The sequence below is a fragment of the Triturus cristatus genome, chromosome 5_1 (genome assembly GCF_964204655.1).
Source record: "Triturus cristatus chromosome 5_1, aTriCri1.1, whole genome shotgun sequence".
Lineage (NCBI taxonomy): Eukaryota > Metazoa > Chordata > Amphibia > Caudata > Salamandridae > Triturus > Triturus cristatus.
Genome location: NC_140587.1, coordinates 702,096,546 through 702,120,120, shown reverse-complemented (window position 1 = coordinate 702,120,120; position 23,575 = coordinate 702,096,546). Strand labels below are relative to the sequence as shown.

Genomic DNA, 23,575 nt, shown 5'->3' with positions numbered 1-23,575 from the left:
TTAAACCTATTTAGCAATTTAGAAAACTTTTCAGAATCACTTAATGGTTTTAGTACATTGGAAAATAAGTCTTAGTGTTCGCAAACCCTCTGATTAGGTTTGTGAATGATAAAACCATTCGTACTTCTGACCCTACCTTCTTATTTTGCTCTACTAGTATTAACTATCCATGTAGAAGAGTGAGAGTTTGTCCCTTTGGGTGGCATCTAAATACTGAGGAAGCCTACTTCATCCTTTACTAAACACTGATAAAAACATCAACTTTTTTCTCATTCACTCACCCTTCCTTTATCAGCATAATGATGCCACTTTGTCAATGTTATCAAAATGGCCCTTGAGCATCTCATCTGCTATGCTATAGTTGCAGAGTTTGTTTCACAGCCAAGTATTTCACTCACTAAGGGGTGGGCTCAACCAGTAGAGACATTGCAAAGAAGAAAAGGAGAGGAGAAGATACAGAGCCGAACCTTGGAAGATATTCACAGGTACAGAGAATGTCAAGGAGCATCAAGAGACAGAACATGCTTAGTTTGAGAAAGAGCCTGAGAACTAGTCCAGCAATTATTCAGTTAAACACAGAACAACACATGTTGGGATAAAGGCAGTGTGGTCAACTGTGCGAAATGTTGAGGATAGGTCTATATGAATATGGGTAGGAGAAAGGTGATTGTGTATGCGATGAATAAACATGTCTCTGGACAGCCTCCATGGAGGGGAGTGTAAGAAAGGCACACTGAAGCGGGTTGAGCAGAGTGTAGGCATGATTTGAGTCTAATGAACAGAAATCTCTCCAGTGTTTGTGAGAAGGAAATTGAGAGACAAAGCTGTAGTTTGAGGGACAAGAGTTCTCAAAAGTATATTTCTTTTTTTGTTTAAACTTTTGTTATTGCGTTTGACAATACAAAATGACAAAAAACATTAACAATCTCCCCCATCAACCAGCGTACTCGTATTACAATCACATTAGAATCCACCAGTTCGTTATCCAAACTTTCCCTTGTTACATTTGCCTTATGATTCCTCCGGTGGGGTCTGGCTGCGACCTGCCCCTGTTGGGTCTCGTCTCAGCAGTACACCTCACCTTCTCTCACCCCATGTCATTCTCCATCCTCAACTGCCTTACATGGACCGCATATCTTTGCAATTTTCCTTGGGCACCCTTTTGCCTTACATATCTGCTCTTCTGCCCGCATGTACCAGTCCATTTTAGTCTCTCATGTATGAACAGTCAGGGCTTCTGCCCGCCCTCATCTTTGAACGATGTCACTCCGGGCTACCATCAGAGCTACATTACAGAAGAGAGAAGAATATCTATTTAGCATTTGCTCTCTTGTCAAAGGTATATTTCTTATCACTCATTAGACCTTAGCAGACTAAATGGAGCATGGTCAGCTGGAAATTGGCGGCCATGGCATCATGCATAGTGATTTGGAGATTGATTGGACCAGAGGGTGCACAAGATTGGTTTTACAAATAAAACATAAATAGGAGTTTGGCAGCAAGAACAGGGGGAAAAAAAGCTGAGCAGTGAAGGTGGTGGATGGAGTGAATGAGGGAAGGGTGGATTAGTAGCAAAGATGGAGAATGTGATTCTGATGATGAAAATTTTAGGGGGGAGTAAGGCAAAATCAGAGCTGGTTCATGGGAATGGGTTTGGCTGCCTGAGGGAGGGAATTGCATTGGCCAGACATTTTGGGTGGGGATACTGAGATGTGATGCATCTTTAGTAGTATGGTGATTAAGCTACTTCCATGGCTGCTCTGATAGAATTGAGCACCAATTTATATTTCTCCATGTTGTCAAGTCGTTTGCCATTTTTAGGGTACTGCATTCGCATATCGATAGAACAGAGAGTTCTGATTTCAAGTGCTGTCGGCTAGGTGCAGCGTGGTGAAGTTGTGGAGTGGGTAGTGTGAGCTCAATGATGACTATAGGTTGTTTTCAAACCATTCATAAGACGTGGAGTCAGGTGACCTTGGTTGAAGTGCAGTGTAGAAGCCGTGGCACTACACTCTGCGACTGGCTCATTCGAACGAGAGCACACTTTGCCTCTGAGAAAGGGAATTCCGGATCCACTTGATCTGCTCTCTACTATCCCAGTTGGCTGGGCAGGGAAGGCTAAGGCCATGTGAGCCCAGGGCGACGTAACCCGTGGCGAGTAGATCTTGCAAGAGACATCTGCTTGATGAACTGCCACCCAAGCATATTTAAAGAGAACAGTAAAACACTAGTGGAGCACAGATCACCTCCTAGCAGTTCAGAGCACTGTTGAAGTGACTGCCTGACTGCCCTGTGCTTGCTGCACAGAGCTTTCTAGGGTGGGATTATAAGGTGCCAAATTGGTCCTGCAGTACCCCACTAAAAATACCGAACCGAAAGTGACCCCCTTTCGTGAGACACTTGGGCATTCACTTAAATATAACAAAATGTTGCTTCACTTGACACTTGTCTGGATTCTGGAGTGAAGGAATTGCATGATGTGACTACATTCCAAATGAAGAGTGTGCTCTCAGAGGTCTCTGCTGCTTCTCGAAACACGTGGAGCCTCTTGACAGTGCATGTCAGGCGAATATTTACCTCCTGCGCTTTCCTTCTGTTTTTGGTGTGGTATACCTCCCTACCTCTATTCAGGACTTCCTGCTGAAAGGGGTTTTAGGGCATCCTCCTCCCCAAAGTCCTTAGGGGAAAAGTCTATTGACCTAAAGTGCTTAAAATAATGCTCTTTCTGAGTGGACCATTGTTGCGCAGTAGTGTGATGCAACTGAGAAGGGATTGGTCCTGAGAGCTAGCTACAAACAGAGTATTGTCACCTTGAGCAGAAGAACAGTCCTCCAATTGCCTTAAAATATTAAGTCAGTGCGAATATGGAGGAAGCAAAGTCAAAAAGGGCAACAAGCATTGGCAAAGTCAATAGGCCTCTTCTTTGGGACCTATTGGGTTTACTAATGGTTCTAACTTTGCTATATAGTATGCGCAATGCTGTGCAGCATCGTTTTTAAAGAGGAAAAAAGGCCTATGACGTGAGCGTCCACATCATTCTGCAGGCGCACGCTTCAAGCTTGCATTCACCTGCAAAATAATGCAAGCCTTTTTTTTTTCTTTTTGTTTGCCGATCCGAGTTGGATTAGTAAACATCATTTGGAACAGATAGGCATACAAGGGCATAACTGTGGACATGTACACTAGGTCAACATGAGTGAGCGCAGAGGAGAGGAAGGGGTAAAAGTGCATGAGGGAGACTGCTGGAAAACTGGAGTGCTTAAACATAAAGAAAAAAAAGAAGAACTTGAAAACAGAGCAGTGGAGTTACACAAGTAATGTGTCGATGCCCCAGAGGAGGGTCAAACTCAATAATTAGACGTAAAGCCCCCGCGCTCCTGTGAGTAAGAAGCAAGTAAATTAAAGTGACAACCAAGCCAACCACTGGTAAGCAATGGAGGAGCTCTAAGCCAGGTGTATGCTAACAATATGTGATGCATGCAACAGCGCATGCGCTACCTTACCCTAGACCTAAAAAATACATCTCCTCTTGATAGAGGAGGGTTCACGTTAACACCCGCAAATAGAAGGTGTTCTGATGGTTGGATGGGGTCATGCCTCGGGATTGGACTGGATCATGGAAATGTCATCCTGTAAGATGTGAGGAAGCATGATCTTGTAAGAATCTCTGTCACTGCAGTTGGCTGGGAGGAGCAGTTTATTTGGTATGTGTAGTTGAAAATCTTGAGTTTGGTCAGCGTGTCTTTTCAATGATTTTGTCTATGTTTTTGTCTGCCTCCTTCACCATCTGCACCTGCACTCCTTTATGGTGTACAATTTGAGTGCAGTGGCACTGTTGACTTTTGCAGTAGGTGAAGGCGGTTTTTTATTACACCACCTGAGTTTTATGCTACAAGTGGGACATCCCTAGAACTTGTTGAACCTCAAATTGTAGAAAATATTTGTTCCCGTGTAAATGGGTAATTGTTTAATGTTGTTTGTGTATATTTTTGCCTGCACACAGTCAACTTTTGAAAATCAGTCCAGTCAATCTTTCCTAAAAAAAACTTTCTCATGCCAAGGTTACATCTTCTATGCATTCGCTCACAAACTTCCCAAATTCATCTTATAAAATATAGAGCCTTATGTACTAAGAGACAGGTCGCAAAAAGAGATCGGAAATTGTACACTAACTTTTTGGGATCTGTCTCTGTTGTTGCAATGCAACCTATGTACTAATTGGTAAGATAGCAAAATCTTTAGTCGCAGTTTATGGTTTGGGAAACATAGGGGGGAGCAGGAAGTGGTATGCATCATTGGTTTAAGACCACAGTTGTGATTGCAAACCTTGATCAGTTACCTCAAAGAAGGTGGTAACTGATATGTAAAGGAAAAGGTGTCTCGTAGGGACGCCTTCCCCTTTGGGAATTGTGTCCACAGTAAAGGGTTGCAGGCAGAGGCCCCTGGACAATTTCCTCTTTGAGAGTCAGTTTCCACCTTATTTGACACTTTTCTCTCTGGAAGTCTCTTTCCACCTTCTATGAGGTGTTGGAGACCAAACTATAATACATACTATTGCAACTCCCTACTAGGAGGGTTCATCGCTTTCTTGTTTTATCCTAATTCCAATTTGGAATGGATCACATAACCCATTCTGAGATTTGTAAAGGCTTTTCCGACTTGCAAAATATGCTTAGTACATATCTGCGATTTTGCGAATCACAGGGTTTGTGATCTCCAAAGAGCCTTGTAGATCTGGCCCTATGTAAAGTAGAGTAACATCTTAAGCAAATCCAAAAGCAACGGCTTAAAAAGATTTTTGGGGGCATTTGAGTACATGGACGATACGCATGATGGAGAATTATTTTACAAGCAAATATAAATGTTTCCCTTACCAAAAATGTACGCACCTTAAAAGAGTTCTTCAGGATAGGACTCTGGCGCTGTTCCTTTGTGTTCCTTGATGGATCTAACTTTGGTGAGTGAAACCCCGAGCAAATTGGGGATATTTATACATTCTTAAACCCCCAGTTAGTAAAAATCTTTTGTAACACCCTCAACCACATTTTTTTTGGAGCAATGGAAAACCAGCTGGTATCCCACCATTGCATGGATTTTTTTTCACGGGGTTAGTTCCAGTGCATAGAGCGAAAAGCAAAAGTCTGTCTGTTAGATTTCCCCAATTGCTAAACTCTGTTACTCTCCTTGAAAGGTGGTAGAAGATTCGTTGTTCGGTGGACCAGTGATAATTAAAATTGTGCTTGAGACATCGCAGGTTATACTCTGGTTCTCCTCTGTGTTAGGACCGTAGCTCCCTCCAGGGGTTTGAGCCACAGGATTAGTGTTGTCAAGGACACACATACAGATAGGCTAGGCTGGTGCCAGGACAGGCCATGCGTAGAGGAGGGGTGCATGTACGACCGTTTGTCACACTGCAAGTGTGCCAAGAGTGTACAGGTATTTTATGGTTGGGCACAGTATCACCAGGGTTGTTTGTCACGTAAAATCAGCCCATCCCCTGTGTAATGATCATTCATTATTGTAACAGGTATTCATCGTTGCATTTTTGTTGCTGTTGTTTAATGCCACCAGACCTCGGCAGAGCTTCTCATAGTCAATGCTTTCTGTTTTTTCCAGGAGCTGCCTACTGCCAATTCATGGACATGTTGTTCCCTGGTTGCATTAGTCTGAAGAAAGTAAAATTCCAGGCAAAGTTGGAGCACGAATACATTCACAATTTTAAACTTCTGCAAGCATCGTTTAAGAGGATGAATGTGGATAAGGTAAGTGTTCGCGTAGGTAGATATGTCTGATTCCATTCACTGTATACAATCCATGCCAAAGTAATTCACAATTCAAACGGTGCACAGCAAACTTTTCTTTCGGTAGCAAGACCTGCAGACCTTAGGGTGTGCTCAGTGCAGTCTGAACATATGCACATAAAATGGTGATTTTCCAATGCAAACGAGAATGTAAATATATGTTGAATATATGTTGATTCACTGTTGCAAGTATGTGATGTGACTAATTCTTGAGCACACTTTGCTTACCCCCAACTGTAGGGAGTCATTTGCATTGCTAGCATTAGTGTAGTGGCACCTGCAGCAAAGGGTGTAAGGGATCCGCTACAGCGCAATTGTGGCGGTCTTTTGCTACCCACTCAAAGGTTAGCTCACTCATCTTGCCTACTTTTATTGAGGCTCATGGCTCCCTTGCAAAGCTAATCTAAAGAAGGACAGAAGTAGTGGAAATCAAAACACTTGACTTCATTTTTAGGTCTCGCCTGGCGAACGCAGCGCGAAGCGCTGTCGCCAGCGAGATCTATTGTTGCTGACTTGCCTCGGAAGTGGGACAGGAGATGGGCACGCGCAGGCTCTTGGCGGATTTGAGTTGGTGTACGCGCTTACAGCCACGCGGCGTGCACATCTCCTGTCCCCCTTCCCTCGCAAGTCAGCATGCAGTTTCACTTTCGTGAACATTCACTCGTTAAAAACGCAGCATTTGGGCATCCGCAGGGCTTTTGGCGCTTGCATGTAACGTGTACAGCTGGTGCTTGGTGGCGTGTTAATTAGGCTCGAGGCAGTAGTTTCTTTGTGAACGCGCTAATAAAGACTCGGGCCCCTCTCAATTCCTGAACTATGGCTATGGCGCAGCGGTAAAAATACAAGAACCACACCAGAGAGGTACGATGGACCTGCGCCACCTGTACCTTGGTACCCACATGCTGCGGTAATTACCTAGCCCTTGAACTCCAGTGCTCGCGCCCCTTGCGCCATTTCAATGTGTACATATTAACAGGTTCGAGCCTTATGCGCGCTCCGTCATACTACATGCCGCGCTACATCCGCTAATAGCGAACGGGAGGGTTGGTGCTCAGGGCGCCCTATACTGCCTTCTTCATTCAAGCGTAAACAAGCGGGCCCATTCTTTTTTAGCGCTGGGAGCTAGGTGATTTGCCCAGAATCACCGGATGTTTGAGGGTCGGTGCCGAGACTCGAACTGGATTCCCCAGCTTCAAAGTCCCACGCTCTAGCCATTATGTTGTGTTGCTCTACACAACGCGTGTAGTGTGCCTTGCACCCCTAGGCCGTCGCGCTATCACCCCCCCCCAGGGACAGTATAAAGGATCTGTGATCCCGGCTGTCAGGAAACCCGGTCTGGCTGAAGGGGGAAGCGAGGAGAGAACTCGCGGGCAGTCTTGCCCGAGTGTAATCCAAAGCGGGCCAGCCACCCCCACCGCTGGCTAACCTGGGGCAGTCCCCGGGCAGCTAAACATATCGGCATGAGCCCCCGGTCCTAGTGCCTGGTAGGCAAACCATTTATGCAAGCGCAATTCAAAGCAACAACGAATATTTCGCAGTCGCTGGGCCGGCATGTACTCCCGGGAAGACCCGCTGGTCATCTTGTACTCCGACTCGGCCTGCTCTCACCTGCTGAACTCCTGCAGCGCCTGCTTCGCCGAGTTCTACGCCCCCTGCGCCAACAAACACACATGCACCAGCCGCCCTCAGCCAGTGCATGCGTATCCCTCAACGCGCGCATGGCGTGCTTTCGCTTTCCCTCCCTCCGGCGTTTCAGCCCACGCTCAGGTTCTCCCGCCCGTTGAGGCCCCCTCTCTTCCTCCCTCGCAGCTCTCTCCCCTCCTCTCCCTGCCTCCTCTTCGACCCCCTTTTGTCTTCCTCCCTGCCCTTTGAGTCACCTTCCTCCCCCCTTTGACTACCTAGTGCCTCTTCCCAGCGCAGCCACGCACTGCTCGGTGACCCTCGGCAGAGAGCAGCCCTCGCACGGCCACGAGGATGGAGAACACACTGCTGCTCAAGATGCTCCTGCTGGCGATCCTTACCGGCCAGCTGAGGCTGCGCAGGAAGGTGGGTGCCCCCGGCAGACACCCTCCCCACCCCCTCCTGGCATGTGAGAGTGATCGGCCGGACACCCCCTGCTGGCATGTGTGAGTGTGAACGAGCCTGGCACACCCCTGCTGGCATGTGTGAGTGAGTGTGAACGAGCCTGGCACACCCTTGCTGGCATGTGTGAGTGAGTTGGAACGAGCCTGACACCCTCCCTGCTGGCATGTGTGAGTGAGTGTGGACAAGCCTGACACCCCCTGCTGGCATGTGCACGTGATCGGCCTGACACCCCGTGCTGGCATGTGTGCGTGAGTGTGAAGGAGCCTGACCCCACCCTGCTGGCGATCCTTACCGGCCAGCTGCGGCTGCGCAGGAAGGTGGGTGCCCCCGGCCTGACAGCCTCTCCTCCCCCTGCTGGCATGTGTTTTGTGATGGTATTGTGTATCTTTATTTTCAGCGTGGTCCGCTTTCAGTGCGGTCCGCCTTGGTCACGCTTGTCTTTTCATATTATCAGAGCTGGTTGTAAATAGCATTAACTGTTCTCTTGACTCTTCGTAAATGAGGTGCCATGGCGGCGGTACCTGCCCATTGATCGCCCGCCTTGCACCCTGGCATGGCAATTCGCAGCATGACCGGACTGAGAAATCATAAGGGGGTGTCCCGCCCAAACAGCCCATCTGAAGCTACGTACCTGCATTTACATTTAGTAAAAACATAATTTTCGGTCGATTTTACCATTGCCAGCACCTCTAAATGGGCCAAGTCCATAATGTAATCTTTTTGGCCGCCTTTGTGTGTGAATTTCCTTCTAGCTGAGTGTGCGGGTTTGTGTATTTCTTTAAAAGTGCATGGGCATGGATGTCTGTGCCACTCTATCTAAGTCAATCTGGGTGTGCGTGCGTAAGGCTTTTATGATTAAGATCTGAGAATCCGCCTCGGGCACCACACAACCCCTTCGTTAACGCCTTTCACAGCGCAGCAGTAAATGGAACAAAAATTTCTTGGAAACCTACACGCGTCCCCGGGCGATTCAGGCTGGGTCAGTACTGCCAGCATTCAGCTTTTTGTTTCGTTTCTTTAATTGAATTTAAATATATTAATCAGCAGTTGAATTAAAAAGACATCCTGTGCATTTGAAGGCCGCAATCACTGGAGGAACGCCTGGCCCACCTTTCAACGCAACCACGGCACAAGTTTTCACGTTTTACAAATTATTTATGATTAATTATTTTGTTACTATGCAACAATACTGTATCCTGCCGTCGAGATGGAGAGAGTAACTGAAACATTTTGCGAATGTTCGACCTGGCACCCCGTCACCCTGAGGTTAAGCAATTGTTTGGCATTGGAGTCTGGAGCTTGTTGCTTTCTATTGAGAGTGATTTTTGTGTTCATCGTTATTTTTGTGTAGCTGTCTGTTGGCAATAGGCCTCGCATTACTAAAAATTAGAGCTATTGGTGTTGCATTATTATTTGCAACGCCAAAAGCTCAAACTTTTACTAATGCGAGACCTATTGCATTGCAAATGCGTGTTATTATTGTTATATTCAGCATTACCACCTTTATGTATGAAATTAGAAACACAGTATATATTTTTTTTAAATCACAGTAAATAAATCAAAATCTGAAATCAATTAAGATAAATTCCAGAGTGATCAACTCTTTAGTATTGCACTGCTGTATTTCAGGGTAAATTCATTATAGCATATTATAAATACAATGCAAACTATATCCTTAACCTAATTATTTTTTAGTCAACATTTTAAAAGTATGACAGATAGAAATTGCATATAGTAATATTCACATTGTTTGGCTAGCTAAGTAATCATTCCTTTACTTAATAGTGATATGTTGACTTCAATTCAGTCTTCCGTGCACATCTACCTTTTAGTCCATCAGAGATAATCCACCTTTTAAAACAGGCCTACTACTGCCTAAAATCTGCATCTTAAGCATATGTTCCTTATAGGCACCCCACCTGTGGCATTCGCGAGGAAATTCCACCTCCAACCAAATGCGTGTTTTTTTTTTTTAAATTACACAAGCATCAAATAAAAGAAATCATAAGCCGATGCTTAGCGGAAGGACAGGTCATGAGAACTAGGGGGAGAAGAAAGAATCAGAGCTATGAGATACCCAGAAAGGAAGTGGAAGATTATCTTCCTTCTTTCAATTTTATATTCATCCATGGGGAGATACCTTAGCCGGCAGTGTGTGCTTCTTTCCGTAAACAAAGATGATAGAAACACTGATCAGCCTTTAACACAGAAAGTACTTTCTACAATAACATTTCCAACAGTATACCAATAATATAGATGACAAAATCCAGGATCCAAACACCCAACCTTTTAGCATCACCCACTTTCACCTGTAGCGAGATAAAAGGTAGAAGGGATGACATGATAGCAGCCGTCTGCGTCAAATCATAAAATTAAAGATTTAAAACCAAATCTCCTTGGCCTGGCCGAATTTGCATTGATTCAAGCCGAAAATTGAGAAGAAAAATGTCACACACTGATGTATCAGAGTCAGCGGTACATAACATGTGTGCCTCACATCAGGACAGTGGCGGCTGCTCCATTAGGGCGTTGGAGTGCCCCCCAACAGCTTTCTCGCAGTGCGAGAAGCAGAAAATAAAATGGTATTTTAAATACCATTTTATTTTCTGCTTCTCTCGCTCGAGAAAGCAGACGGCAAGGCTATGCCTGGTTCGGGGCGGGCGGGAGCATATGCCTGGTTGGGGACGGGTGAGTCGGGGAGGAGTGGCTTGCACCGCTCTGAGTGCCCTGACTTTTTGGTCGGCCCTGGGGCTGACCAAAGCAGTCATGCACACAGTGGCGGCTGGTGACATTTGAAAGAGGTGGGGAGGAAAAGTTGGACAATATTACATTTGTAATGCTTGACTGTGATGCCATCCGCGCGGACCATTTAATCCCCACTCCTCTGCCCCCTGGCCTGCAGAAGCAAATGTTTCAAGAATTATGCTTGACGTATTTGTAATTCGTGCAAGAATAGAAACCGATCGACGTGGACTGAAGTACGCACCCTCTCGAGAACGGGAATGTACACTACCTAGGTTTGTAATTTGAACAGCGTTTCCATGTTTCGAGAGTAATAATCCTCAACAAGAGCCCGGAAACTTTCAGCGTTACACTTAGCACTATACCAGCGCCCCCAAATTAAGTTAGCAGCACTTTTAGAATACAAGTTATGAAGCGCTATTTAGATGCTAAATGCAGTACAGTTTTTGCGCTGCAAAGAACAACGAAAGTGGTCACCGCCAGTGCGTGGACGACCAGGGACAGGCCGAGGAGCACACAGAGCAGCTGCAGTGCTTTCATGGCGAATTCCGTTCCTCTGTGGTGAGGAAAGGGGTGCTCCTTTCGGACATGAAACGACGCAGGTTTAATATTTAACCTCTCTTAAAATACTACCGAGGGGCTTCTTTGGAAGATCAGCAGCACTGGAATGTGTAAAGAGCCCGAACCCAAACACCGCCCCCAGGAGCCTGGCCAGTATGTGGCTGTAAAGCAAGGGATACTCGAATTCCACCGATGCCTAAATACGATTCAAATGTGTCTGCTGCTCAACAGGATATGTTGCATAGCAACAAAACGCCTAGACAAATAAATACAAATTAATATATATTTTAACGAGTGGCTCTGAGGGTCTGCACATTAAAGCGTTTCTCATGTCTTAAAGAGGAATTCAGGGATCTGTGGTGGTAACACGGAATATTTGGTATCTTCTACTTTCCCATCATTTAGAAACGAAATGACAAAACATGTTTATAACGACAGAAAGGTGAGAAGGGTTACAGACGCAAACCCTCTGTCCCCAAAACGACGTGGGCAAGGAATGGAAATACTTCTATACTAATGAATGCAGAGATAGACCCAGCAAGGAACAAGTCGACACAAATGTATGCAGTCGCGGCTCACGGGGGGGGGGGAATGAAATATTTTTATTCTAAAACTTACCTCACCGCCGGTCCACGGCTCCACGCCACCTCTGATCCCCTGGTTGCCTTCACTAACGGTACTGGAGGTGGGGCCTGCCAACCCCTCTCAGCCAATCCTGGCTTGTGACAATGCATGTCAGTCAACATGACGCCGGACCGCCCACGGTCCGACGTCATGCTGACTGACATGCATTGTCAGTTAGTTCTCCCCACCCTCGGCGTCTCTGAACTTAAGTAAACTAAGTTCAGAGACACCGAGGGAGCTGCGGGCGCGGGCGGGTGCGCAGGGCGGGGGGGGGGCTACGCCCCAACGCCCCAATGGACGATCCGCTCCTGCATGCACACTCTACATTTTCTCTATGTAGGCTGCATACAGCCTACATAGAGAACATGGCCTCCCTACTGGTGCCCGGCTACGAAAGGGGAAGTTATCGCCATTCCCGCCTCAAGCATTATGAGCTCACACAATTAAACCTTTTAAGTGAACAGTGAAGCCAGAGAAGCCTCCCATTCCGTCATGAAGTAACACATTCAAAAATTCTGACTAGAAAAGAGAGATCAAAAGAGTCCCTTCTCTGTCACCTGCATTATGGCGTCACACGCTCAAGCTGTCATGAGGAGACGTCACCTCATTGTGACGTCACATAAACACAGCCAAGATAGCGAAGGCACAGGAGCGTTTCACATAAGCAGTCAGATAGCATAGTGAAAAAGTAGGAGGATCCCATTGTGACGTCACACACTCAAACATTCTGATAGGCCTTGAAGGCTTGGTCTCTAGTCTATTATGACATTGCACAATCAAGCACTCAGTCAGGATAGGGAAGACAGGGGGAGGGTGGGATTGGCGTTCAGTGTGACATCACGTGAACACAGTCAGCATAGTGAAAGCAGAGGAGCGTTTCACTGTGACGTCCCAAAAACTCAGACAGTATACTTAAGACGCAGAAGATCAAGTTGTGACGTCACATAGTCAAACATTATCATAGGACAGAAAGGCTTTTATATCTTCTTGGCTATTATGAAATCGCACAATCAAACATTCTTACTGGAGCATTTCACTGTGAAGTCAAATGCACCCAGACAGGATAGTGAAGACGCAGGAGAATCCCATTGTGACGTCACATACTCAAACATTCTGATAGGCCAGGAAGGCTTGGACAGCCTCTAGTCTATTATGACATCGCACAATCAAACATTCTTACTGGAGCGTTGTACTATGACTTCAAATGCACCCAGATAGGATAGTCAAGATGCAGGAGAATCCCATTGTGATGTCACGTACTCAAAAGCTTCTATTCTGTTCTATTCTGACATCGCACAAACATTCTTTCTGGGGTAGGACAGGGTGGGTGAGAGCTTTCCACCCATTACAATTACACGCTTCTCGTCACTAACCTATCGAACCCTGAAATAAATAGTGGTGGCAACGGTGCCCCCCATTTATGGTGACATCACACAATCGAACAATGACGGCTGGTGTTACACAAGGAGAGTGACTTGGCTGTCAGCGGTCACAAGAGAGACGCTCTGACTTGGGAACAATGGAAGAACATGTGTTTGTTTAGACAAGTTTCTCACTTACTTGGCAACTGAGGTCAGAGGGTGGTCTCCCCCACTGCCTGTCGGGGTCCGAGGGGGCTCTCCTGGCCCATATGGCGGCTCCTTGGCAGGTGAGGGGGTGGCTCTTAAAACCAAGGGCTCGGGGGAATCTTTTCAGTCGCCTCTTTCGAAGTTCTCCTCACCAAGTGGTACAAGAGAAGCAGGAAACTGCAGCCCAGCAGCATGGCAAGCTTATGTTACACAAACAGACACACAAAGGCTTTAGTTGATGAATGTTCTTTTTACGAGTCCGAAACGTGCTCTCCTGTGTGAGGACCGGATCAACAACACTCACCCCCTGCACGAGGGACGGACTCCCACCAATCAAAAAATACTGCATGCAGCTCGGCGCAACTTCCGCTTGCTCAGCGTGGGCCTGTTGACCTAGCGCTGTGAAGGGACTGTAAGGTGACACAACACTCTACAACAAGCGCAGCCAAAGACAACGGCACTGACAATGTAAAGACAAGCACAGTCAAAGACGACGGCGCTGAAAATGTAAAGAAAAGAGTGTGTATTGTCTTTTAAAGGACAGTGTGTAAAGCCGCCAGTAAAAGATCAAATCCCGGTGGGCGGGGCCAAAAGCGGACAGGGTGGCAACCCTCAGTGTAATGATTGCCTCCAGTGCAATCGTTACACTGTGTTTTGCATCATCTATGATGCAAAACGACGCGCACCAATCAAAATTGGAGGCGGAGCTGCGACACGACTTCTGGAATCGTATCGATTCCAAGAAGCCCTCATATGACGACTGCAGCGCATGCGCTGCTTTCGCCAGGCCAAGACCTAAAAAGGCCAAGGGGTGAGATGACATTGCTGTGACACAACTGCAGGGGATGGGGTTGAGGAGAAGCTTGAGGCACAAGATGTAGAAATGGCTTCTAGTATGGCCGTTGAGGGACTCCTAGTGGGTGAGATGTGAGCTGTGAAGCAGTTATCAGACTGTAACGGTATGAGGTGTTATAATGGCCCGTGGTGTGTGACGTACTGGAAGGAAACAGGGCAGCATTAAATACACTGCTAATCTAAGCCTTGGCGGGTCGAACAGTTAAATGTTGGGAGAACTATCTATACCGCTGGTGTTTGGTGTGTCAAAATTACATTAAAAGTAAGAACAGACCTGCCATCCTGTAATAACAAATTCAGAACTTGACCAAACTCCTGTAGTCGATATTTATCTCTAGTAAATAATCATTCATGAGGGAATACCACGAGATACACACAAACCTTCTTCCTCAGTATTCCAATTTCGAGTTTGTCACTCTGTCGTAGTACACATTTCTACACTTACTTGTACAAAGGTGCAAAAGTGTGTGACTAATCTTAAACACATTGTGGGAAAACTTCATTTCAGTATTAACCTTAGGTTCCGTGGCAATAGACGACCAAAAGACTAGATGAGAATTTACTACAACCACCGAAACTCGGGAGTAGGCAGCATATGAACCATAAATGTCTGCAGAGCGTGTACGGGTCATATTCATAGACTAGTATTTTAGACAGCATCTCACTACATAGCCTTATTCTTACCTGTTTCCCTTCAGGGGTCCAAAATATAGCTGGTCACTGAATATTGTATTAATTGCAGGGTTAAAATGTAAAAATGCTACTGCTTGCGCTCAAATGTATATGTTTAAAGAGGCATGAAACAGTGTGTAAATATATTGCAGTGGAAAATTGAAGCTTGGCTCAGTTTTAAGTCAGAAAAATTGCGCTTTTCACTTGCTTTGAATCGTTGACTTGCGTACATATTCATCTTTATATGACGCACATGACAAAATGATGGTGATGTTTTGCGAGATAAATATGGCGGGTACGGCTGTCGGAACCTGCCCATGGAGAGGAGTAGTTGTGTGTTTACCAGGGTGCAGTAGGAGAAGGCTGGAAGGCTAGCGACATCATGGGGGGGTTGTTCTCATCATCTGTGGGTGACTCGCCTAGAAAGCCGTACCTCAAAGTGTGCAGGGCGTGGGGTATCCCCAGACAGAATGCTCCGAAGACTGAGAGATAGGAGACCTGAAGAGAGGGTCAGAGGATGGTAAAAAAGAGGGTAAAAAATGAGCGTTATTGGAATTACAATGGACTTTCAAAGCATCTTAGAAATACTCCGGGGAGAAACAAACACATGTGTTGAGGTCCTGCCAGCCACCACTGGTGAACACAGGTTGTGGACCAGCAGACACACAGATCCTTTCCCCCATACAGCTTCTGTCTTGGCACATATATCTCACTTATAGTTCTCTGGAACAGCTCATGGCCCTTCAGACACAGCTCTACACTGTCTCGTAGTTGGATACAGGTGTTTTTGTACAAAGCATTATTTTTAATTGCGTTAGTCCAATTGATCAGATTTTAAATCGAAGTAAGAATACTGCACTTACGATGCACTGCTGTCATTTGAAAATGTAATGCAAGACCAGCTGTGGAAAAGTGATATTCTTGACTAGCTGGTCACCCTGTCCCATAGCCGCCAAATGGCTTTTATGTGTAACACCTTCAGCCGGTGCTGATGTTTTAGCATTTTGCAACCTAGGACTTAAAGTTTCACAATAATCCCCCAAAGTAACTGGTTAAACATTCTCACATGCATAGTTATGGTGAGATCTGCCTAAACAAGTGACACACGATTACATAGCAACTTAACAGCTTTGACGCTGTATACTTAATTGTGAGAGACCAATACAGGGTTTGGCTCCTAAACAGCAAGGCCAAGCCCACTATAATCAAGTAACTAAGATGTTTGTATTGTTTTGTTTTTGACGAATCGCTAATGTAAATTGTGCAAAAAAACTTGGGATTAAATCCAACGGAAAAAGTGGTTGGCGTGACATTGTTTCTTTGAATGCACTGTAAATAGAGTTTGAAGGTGGTAGCAGCACTGGCGTATACTTAATTGTGACGTTTATTTTATTTGAACTAATTCCTGTTCGTCAGTGTGTGGGCTTATTGATTGTTCTGAGAGCAAGCAAGACAGATTTAATAATATTTTTGTGGGAAATATGGACTTTCCGGGGTAGTGAATAGGGGTATATCTGGGCAGTGAATGATTCGATACCTAGGATAGTGGATGAGAGGGGGCTCAAGGCAGTAAATGGGGCGTATGTAGGTCAGTTAAAGAGGGAGTATCTCGGGCAGAGATTCTCAGGTGCCTTATGTTTATTGGCTCGATTAAAGGGAACCTGCCTCACGGCTCAGAAAACGCACCGGTTTGTCACCTCAAATCCCAAGACACAGCGTGCTCTCCTTCAAGATGATGTTTGTAGCCGGTGAGCATGAATGGCTCGGGTGGGCCCTGTGATGTTGAGGCGGGGGTCCTGGCCTTACTGTGAGTGGACTCCAGTGTCGAGAGGTGCGAGGGATGGCGAGTCATGACGTATGCCATCCCATGGAGGAGTGAGAAGAGGGAGCAGGAGGCCTGAGCAGTTTGCCAGGGTCGGTTTCTCTTCCCAGTCCGGCCCTGCCTATACCACAACATATTCAGCCTTTATGAGTCTCAGTGCAGGAAAGTCATCAGAGCGTCTGTCAAGAGACAAACAAAGCTGGAGACTTGCAGGTGGAGATTGCTTTCCGGCACACACCTGTGGGGGAGGGACCCACCTATAATTGATGTCTTTGGCCATAGATTGCCCGTCTTCCAGGTGAACTCACCTCATAATTGAGTATGCATTTTTGCTCCGGTGTGAGTTGAAGACATTAAGGAGTTATTGGGCAGTAATGCTTTGCAATGGCCTGAAAATGGAGAAGGACAGGCGGCGACAGGTGTCCATCTACCACGTAGGCAAAGGCATGTGGCAGGAGATGTCCTGATTCTTCTCCTGGTTGATACAGTCTGTGGTAGCTGATTGAGGTTTCCTCCAAGTGTGCCTCACACAGTCGTCTTCGTTGTTCAGCTACCTGCCAGGTTTGAGCAAGCGGTAGAAGGAAGGATGCCTTGAGATAGACCCACAGAGAATGTACATTGGTATTAGCAGATGCAGGCTGCTGTACCCTTCAAACCTTTCCTGCCTCCATGGCTTGTGTGCCTCTCCCTGTGCTTCAGTAAAAACGTATATCTGACCTGCTGATTTCCCACCCTATTCAAACCGTGGGATCAAAAAGCTCTTCTTACCAAAGCCACGACCTTAAAACTTGAATGGTATTTTAGTAAATTAGTTTCCTCCCAGACCTTTACCCTATAAAAAGTACTGCTAAATTAGGATTGTTTTTCTTTTGAGACGACGTCTAGGCCCTTTCCCAGGCGTCTGATTTTTTCTCAAGTAGTTTATTTGTGTACTTTCAGATCTCACCGTGTGCTGGCTCCCGGAAGAAAAATGGGTTAAATGCAGTTTAACCTCTTAAATTTTGAATCCTATCTGTCTTTTTTTTCCTGTACTGTATTTCCATTTTTTTTATGTTCGTCAGGTCTTTGTGATTGAGCGCTGATGCGCTGTCTTTCACACATAGTAACTTTAATTCTCAATATTTACTACTCAGTAGTTCTGGTTTCCGGAACTGCGGGCCCAATGCTCAAAGCTTGTTTCCACATGGAAGTCAGAATATCACCTGTAAATAGCGCTCCAAATTGACGTTGTTTATTTTGGGTTTACTCGCACAAAGGGAAGGGATGGGGAATAGATGTTACACGAATGCGCTGTGAATATGGGAACACCGCACATTTACATTGTGAGTATTAGTAAACTGGACTCCATCCCCTTCATGTCCTGGCAAACAGCATTGATTTATTGCTGTCAGGGCAAAAGTGAAGGCCCTTTCAGAGCGGGAATGGAAGGAGACACCCCAAAATAGGTGAGGGAAGTGGCTCTATACACAGGAAAACATATTCCCCATGGATAGAGACAGAAAAAAAACGTTAGCAAGTGAATTTGCCAGCACGTGCATTTTTTGCCATGTGTAAATGGTGCGCCGCACCTCTTTCGTCCCATCACTTTCTTTCCATGCATGCCTGTTTCTGCACCTGCACCTTGCCCGTATTCCTTGCTGCATACATTTTACTACAGTTTTCTGTTCCCTTGCTTCGTGCCTTCTATATAAACCTGACCTGCCCTCTAGCACCTTCATCCCATGTACAGTGCTTCGTAGCCCTTCTGTCTCTTAATTATACATAAGTACAATAAAGAATGCAATCATACATTCATTATTTGGTGTACTCGTGTCTATTTCTTCTGGCTTACTAAGGTCAATACACAGCCATCCTCCAGAGTGGAGCGTTGCAGCTCTGCTTTCACCTACATGCAGGGCCATTGGAATTATGCGGCAGGGGAAGGCCAAATTATGCAGCAGTGTTAAGTAAGTTATACGGCAAGAAAAGGCAAATTACGCTGCACATTTTGTAGGAGTATTACTTCATTATTTCGTCATTTTTAAACTTGGCAACACTGCCTGGGCATTGATTGCACCTCATTAGTACCAGTTTAATAACCAAATACAGCAACAAGAAACAGAAAGGTGACCAGTCCAGCTTTGCAAAGGGCCTTACACTGTGCGGCAACACGTGTTGTGCATTTTTAGTAACTTTAAAACCTTTTGAGCTTGAAACTAATTTTGTTAAAATCTGCAGATTGTGCGGCAGATGAAGGATTATGTGGCGATTCTATAATTATGTGAAAATCGTCATGGCCACACACACACATAATTCCAGTGGCCCTGTCCATATGCCGTTGTGAAAAAGACGCCAGGATAAGATAGACTGCACACAAAAGAAAGTCTGTCAGTAGAAAGGAAAAGTGACCACTTGCCTGGGCTTAACTACCATCTTAGATTTCACTACCCTGCAAACACTATCATGTTTTCTAATGTGTATTCTGTTACTTCTCAAGAATCGTTAATATTTTAACACTCTGGAACATTGTACAAGAGCGACTCGACACAAATATACAGTCAGCACAGTCACAGGTGTAGCAAGCGGTAGAATTGTGTTTAATTCAGCTCAAGCATTAGTTGCAAGAAGTGTGTTATAGTCAAGGTTGTTTGATTAAATTAAGGAAATTCGTTTTTTTGGCTCCACTACTGTTACGGAAAAGAGCTTCTTTGTAGGACATTTTGGAAGTCAGTCTTCTGAGTGCCTCTTTTCTATAACTGCATGCCGTCTATTGTTGGTTGCCACAACTCCATGTGACTCCTTTATCTGAACTATAAGCAAGGACCTTGAATGTTCATTTGGACTGCTTTTGCCATATTTTTAAAAGTGTTAAAAGAATGACAGTGGAGAAGTGTGGCTCAATGATTAGAGCGGCAGACCCTGATGCAGAGGTCTAGCCCGGGACCAGGGTTCAATTCCCCGCCTCGGCGGGTCTTGGGCTCAAAAATTCCACGGACCTGATAATTCTCGCCTCGGTGCCTATTCCAGTCATGGGGTCCCACTCTGCAACTCTGGGCAATAGCTTGCTTAATCTTCACAACGGCCCCCACAACGCTAAGGATGCCTGGCCTCCACCTTGGGGGTGGCCAGGAGTGGACGCCTCACAGGGAAAGCCTGGATGGGTTCCACAGCGGTATTCGTACAAGCGCCTTGAGACCCTTGCGGGTGAGTAGTGCGCTATACAAGTATAAAATTTACAGTGTTGAGCGTATTTCAGTTGCAATTTGGAACATATTGTGCTTTACCTGTGCTGTTCCACGTGTATGTACAAACTTTATAAGTCATACTGTGGATTACATGTACATGTCAAAGACACTCAGCACTACATTACTCTCTGGAACAAAAGGGCTAACTATAACAAATATCACCGACTCGCAGATCCATCCAGACACGGATGAACAAAAAAATGTTCTGCACAAACATTTCCAACACTGATTTCTTGATTCTGCGATCCCAGAGCTCTGGTTCATCTGCGATCATACACAAATGAAATACGTAATATTTTTCCTACTGTATTACCCCTTTAAATGCATTCAGAGCATAAGGTCAGATTGAAACCGCATGGTCTAATCACCCCCAAACGTACGCATCTTGGAAGATCTCAACCCCTAACTCCACACATCTGAATTGCACCAGACCTCATCCCCAGTAGCAAATCATGAAGCTTTTGACTTCCAACAGCCAGTCGACGAACCCACACAGTCAATTGTAGACACATTTTATGGAATCTTTGCTTCTAGAGGACATATATCTGTGACTGGAGACAATCCCATTACTTGGAACAATCGCTCCATCATCAATTTCAGAATCAACATACCAATGGCGATTCTGTGAATTGCTTTCATGAGCACAGGTTGGAGGCCAGAGAAGAACTTCGATGTAGTCTGTTTTTGATCAGTCTCTGCTACTCTGCTCTTGGATACATGATGTCTGTAAACCAGCCCCACGAAAGGAAACTGAGGCCTCCATAGTAGCTTCAGGAAATTGGTAACATATTTGGAAGGCTGCCTGGTTGAACTCTAGTGTATAACAACTGAAAACTGAAGCCTCGAAAGACGTTGAGTGAAGATGTACAATCACGAGAAAAATTCCCTCTGATTACCGATTCTATAAATAAGCCCTCAAGAAAACCAACTGATCCCAGTACTCTCATCCCAGACGCTACATGTGCGACCAAAGAACACTTAAAAATCATCTTTTAATTACATAATCCTGTCTGCACCATCTTGCATCAGCTACTGTCAGAAGCTCTGAAGTTCTTTGGCAGAACATTAAACAGAAAAAAATAATATTCTTGAGTAATGTTTTATTTTAAAATAGGCACTTACAATCTTCCCTTAACAATCTTGACATTTCGTACCACACAACCAAAACTAAGCTGCTTCTAGAATATCTCGGCAAAAGAAACGAATCACCTAATGGAGGTTGTCAACATCACACACAGGTCTATGCGCCCCAGATATGTTCAAAAATATTATGCTGGCATCCTTCTGCCATAAAGGCCAGAAGGATCATTCATTCCTCCTTATCATCCACAGAGTTCCCAAAGGATCTAAAAACATCCATGATCAAGTACCTACTATAGATTAAGAACCTCACTAGTCAGACTTGAACAATTACAGACCTGTATTTAACAGACAGTTTCCAAATACGCTTATTGAAAAAGCCACTGTGTTTCAGATCTCATCCCTTCTTGAACTGAACAAAGAAAGCTTTTCTTAGACATACAAACAGAATTCTCATCTGGAAGCAGCGCAGCCGTTACATTGATCGCTGTCTGGAATTACCTCAAGAACACAGTCAAGGCTAATGGAGTTGCGACTCTCCTCTTAACTTCTTTTCACCCTTTGAACACTTTTCACCGTCATCTACTAGTCCAGAGACTAAGCTGCATAGGAATTTTGGGTACAGTTCGTAATTGTGACATTTACTTCATTCTGCTGATCACCATTCACTTATTGGGTTGGTGGTCATCAAGGCTCAATTATTGCCCCACTTCTCTTCACTGTATACCTCTCTCCACTTCTGAAACTTGCCAAGTCTATACAGTTTATCTATTGCAGTCATGCTGATAATACCCGATCATCCTAAAACTGGAAAAGACATTTGTACCTGAACACCTCTGGCCCCAGTCAATTCCTTGTGCTAATAGACCATTGAATGTCACCGGACCATCTGAAACTTCCGACTCCTTCAAAATGGAAATCTCCCCGTGTAAAAGAAAAGTAGCCCACCCCCAAAGTTCTCAACCAAAGTGCAGAATTGGGATGTGATTATGGACTCCAACCTCTTACCCCAAACACAAATCCGTCAAGTTATTTAATGCTTTTGTCCACAGAATGAGAATATTATGTTGTATCTTCCTTCACTTGCGCTTTCCCCACAGAATACGGCCTCGAAAGCAATAGAGGTACGTCGCAAACCAGCATTTAAGGCCCTGATTTAGCTTACAAACCAAAGAAACCACTCCTTCAAATCTCTTTGCATTGCTCATTGTGTGATCCATGGGACCAAGCCCAATTTCCTACAGTCCAACTCGGAATCTACAGTTTAGTGATGAGGCGTAGCTTAGCCAATGACATTTGGGGTGTTGAATCTCAGATTTCTGAACTAAAAAATCAGTGAGCACCAGAGTGAATGGGTGAGATGACGGAGGTTCAGGTTGAGCTGTTCCCATGAAAAGCAGAGCCTGCCAAACTCAAGGTCCGCCCACCTGATTTTGAGTTGGGCGCACTGCAAGTTTTACACTGATGAAGTAACATTTACTCTGCTGCTGTAACCTGACGTCACTAAGGAGTAGTGGCCATCGGAGACTGTCTGCCCTATTTTGAGTAGACTGTCGGATGGCTTTTTTTTTTTTACTGTCCATCACTGCCAGGATAGTAAAATAAGAAAAAATACTCCCACCCTGGGAGGAAACTTCCTTTGTGTGGGGGGTTACAAAGCTTGCTGGCCAGTCATCATGTTTGATGGAGCTGTCAATCAATCCTTTCATTCATTGTACTGCCAATGTATAAAGATGTCCGCAGGTGTAGAGGACATTTCTAAATTTGACGGCTGGAGTCAAGGTAGAGTGAATGACGTAAAGTTCTCTTCCACCCTGTCTGCCTTACTCCGTCTGCCAAACCTTAAATCAGTCCCTACATCTAGTGTGGCACAGTGGGCAAAAAACAATGGTTTGAAATGCCACCCGAGCAGTTGCCAATGACTATGTGCAAGCATTCGTCCCATCACTTTTTGGGGTTTGGTTTTGCCAGTAGGTTGCCATGAAACCTGGTTCAGATTTCTAAGCCTACTACTGCCAGTGTTTGTGAATTCCAAAAAGTAGTAAATTTGCATCCCTTCAAAGAGTACTTCTGTTTGCACAGATTTGCTAGTTTTTGATAAACTGGTCAATACATATATTTAAGACTCATCTAAAAAATTAACAAGTTAAAAACCTCTTAGAGAAATCAGGACAATGAGAAAAATCAACATGGACATACCAGACACGACTTAGGGACCCAGACATAACTACCAAGCAAAGAAAGCATTTTTGGGGTGCGGGGGTTGTCATTTCCCATATCCACCCCCCCCCCCCCCCAGCACCCACCTCTTGACGTTTCGCCCGTGTTTAAGGAGATACCTCAAATCTTGAACGACCTCACTCTTGATCATTCTTCCATTTTAATAAATGTCTTTATTGGGAACTCATTTTGGTACAAATATGCAAGCTCTGAAGAACCCTCCTGAAAATAAGGATAAGCAGCATCTCGTAGAATTCAGGAAAGTAGTAAAGATCTGTCTGATCCCCAAAACATGAGTCACCTGATTTTAGGATACAGGTT

The 23,575-nt window shown here is 45.1% G+C and overlaps 1 protein-coding gene across 3 annotated transcripts in view; it reads left to right on the top strand.

Annotated features, from left to right (window-relative positions):
• Positions 1-23,575, top strand: part of MAPRE2 (microtubule associated protein RP/EB family member 2) — a 672,904-nt gene that overhangs the window by 591,838 nt on the left and 57,491 nt on the right. For all 3 annotated transcript variants that reach the window (XM_085605669.1, XM_085605668.1, XM_085605671.1), the window contains one exon: positions 5,617-5,762. In XM_085605669.1, coding sequence (XP_085461795.1) covers positions 5,617-5,762 — 146 coding nt within the window. The remainder of the gene's footprint in view (positions 1-5,616; positions 5,763-23,575) is intronic.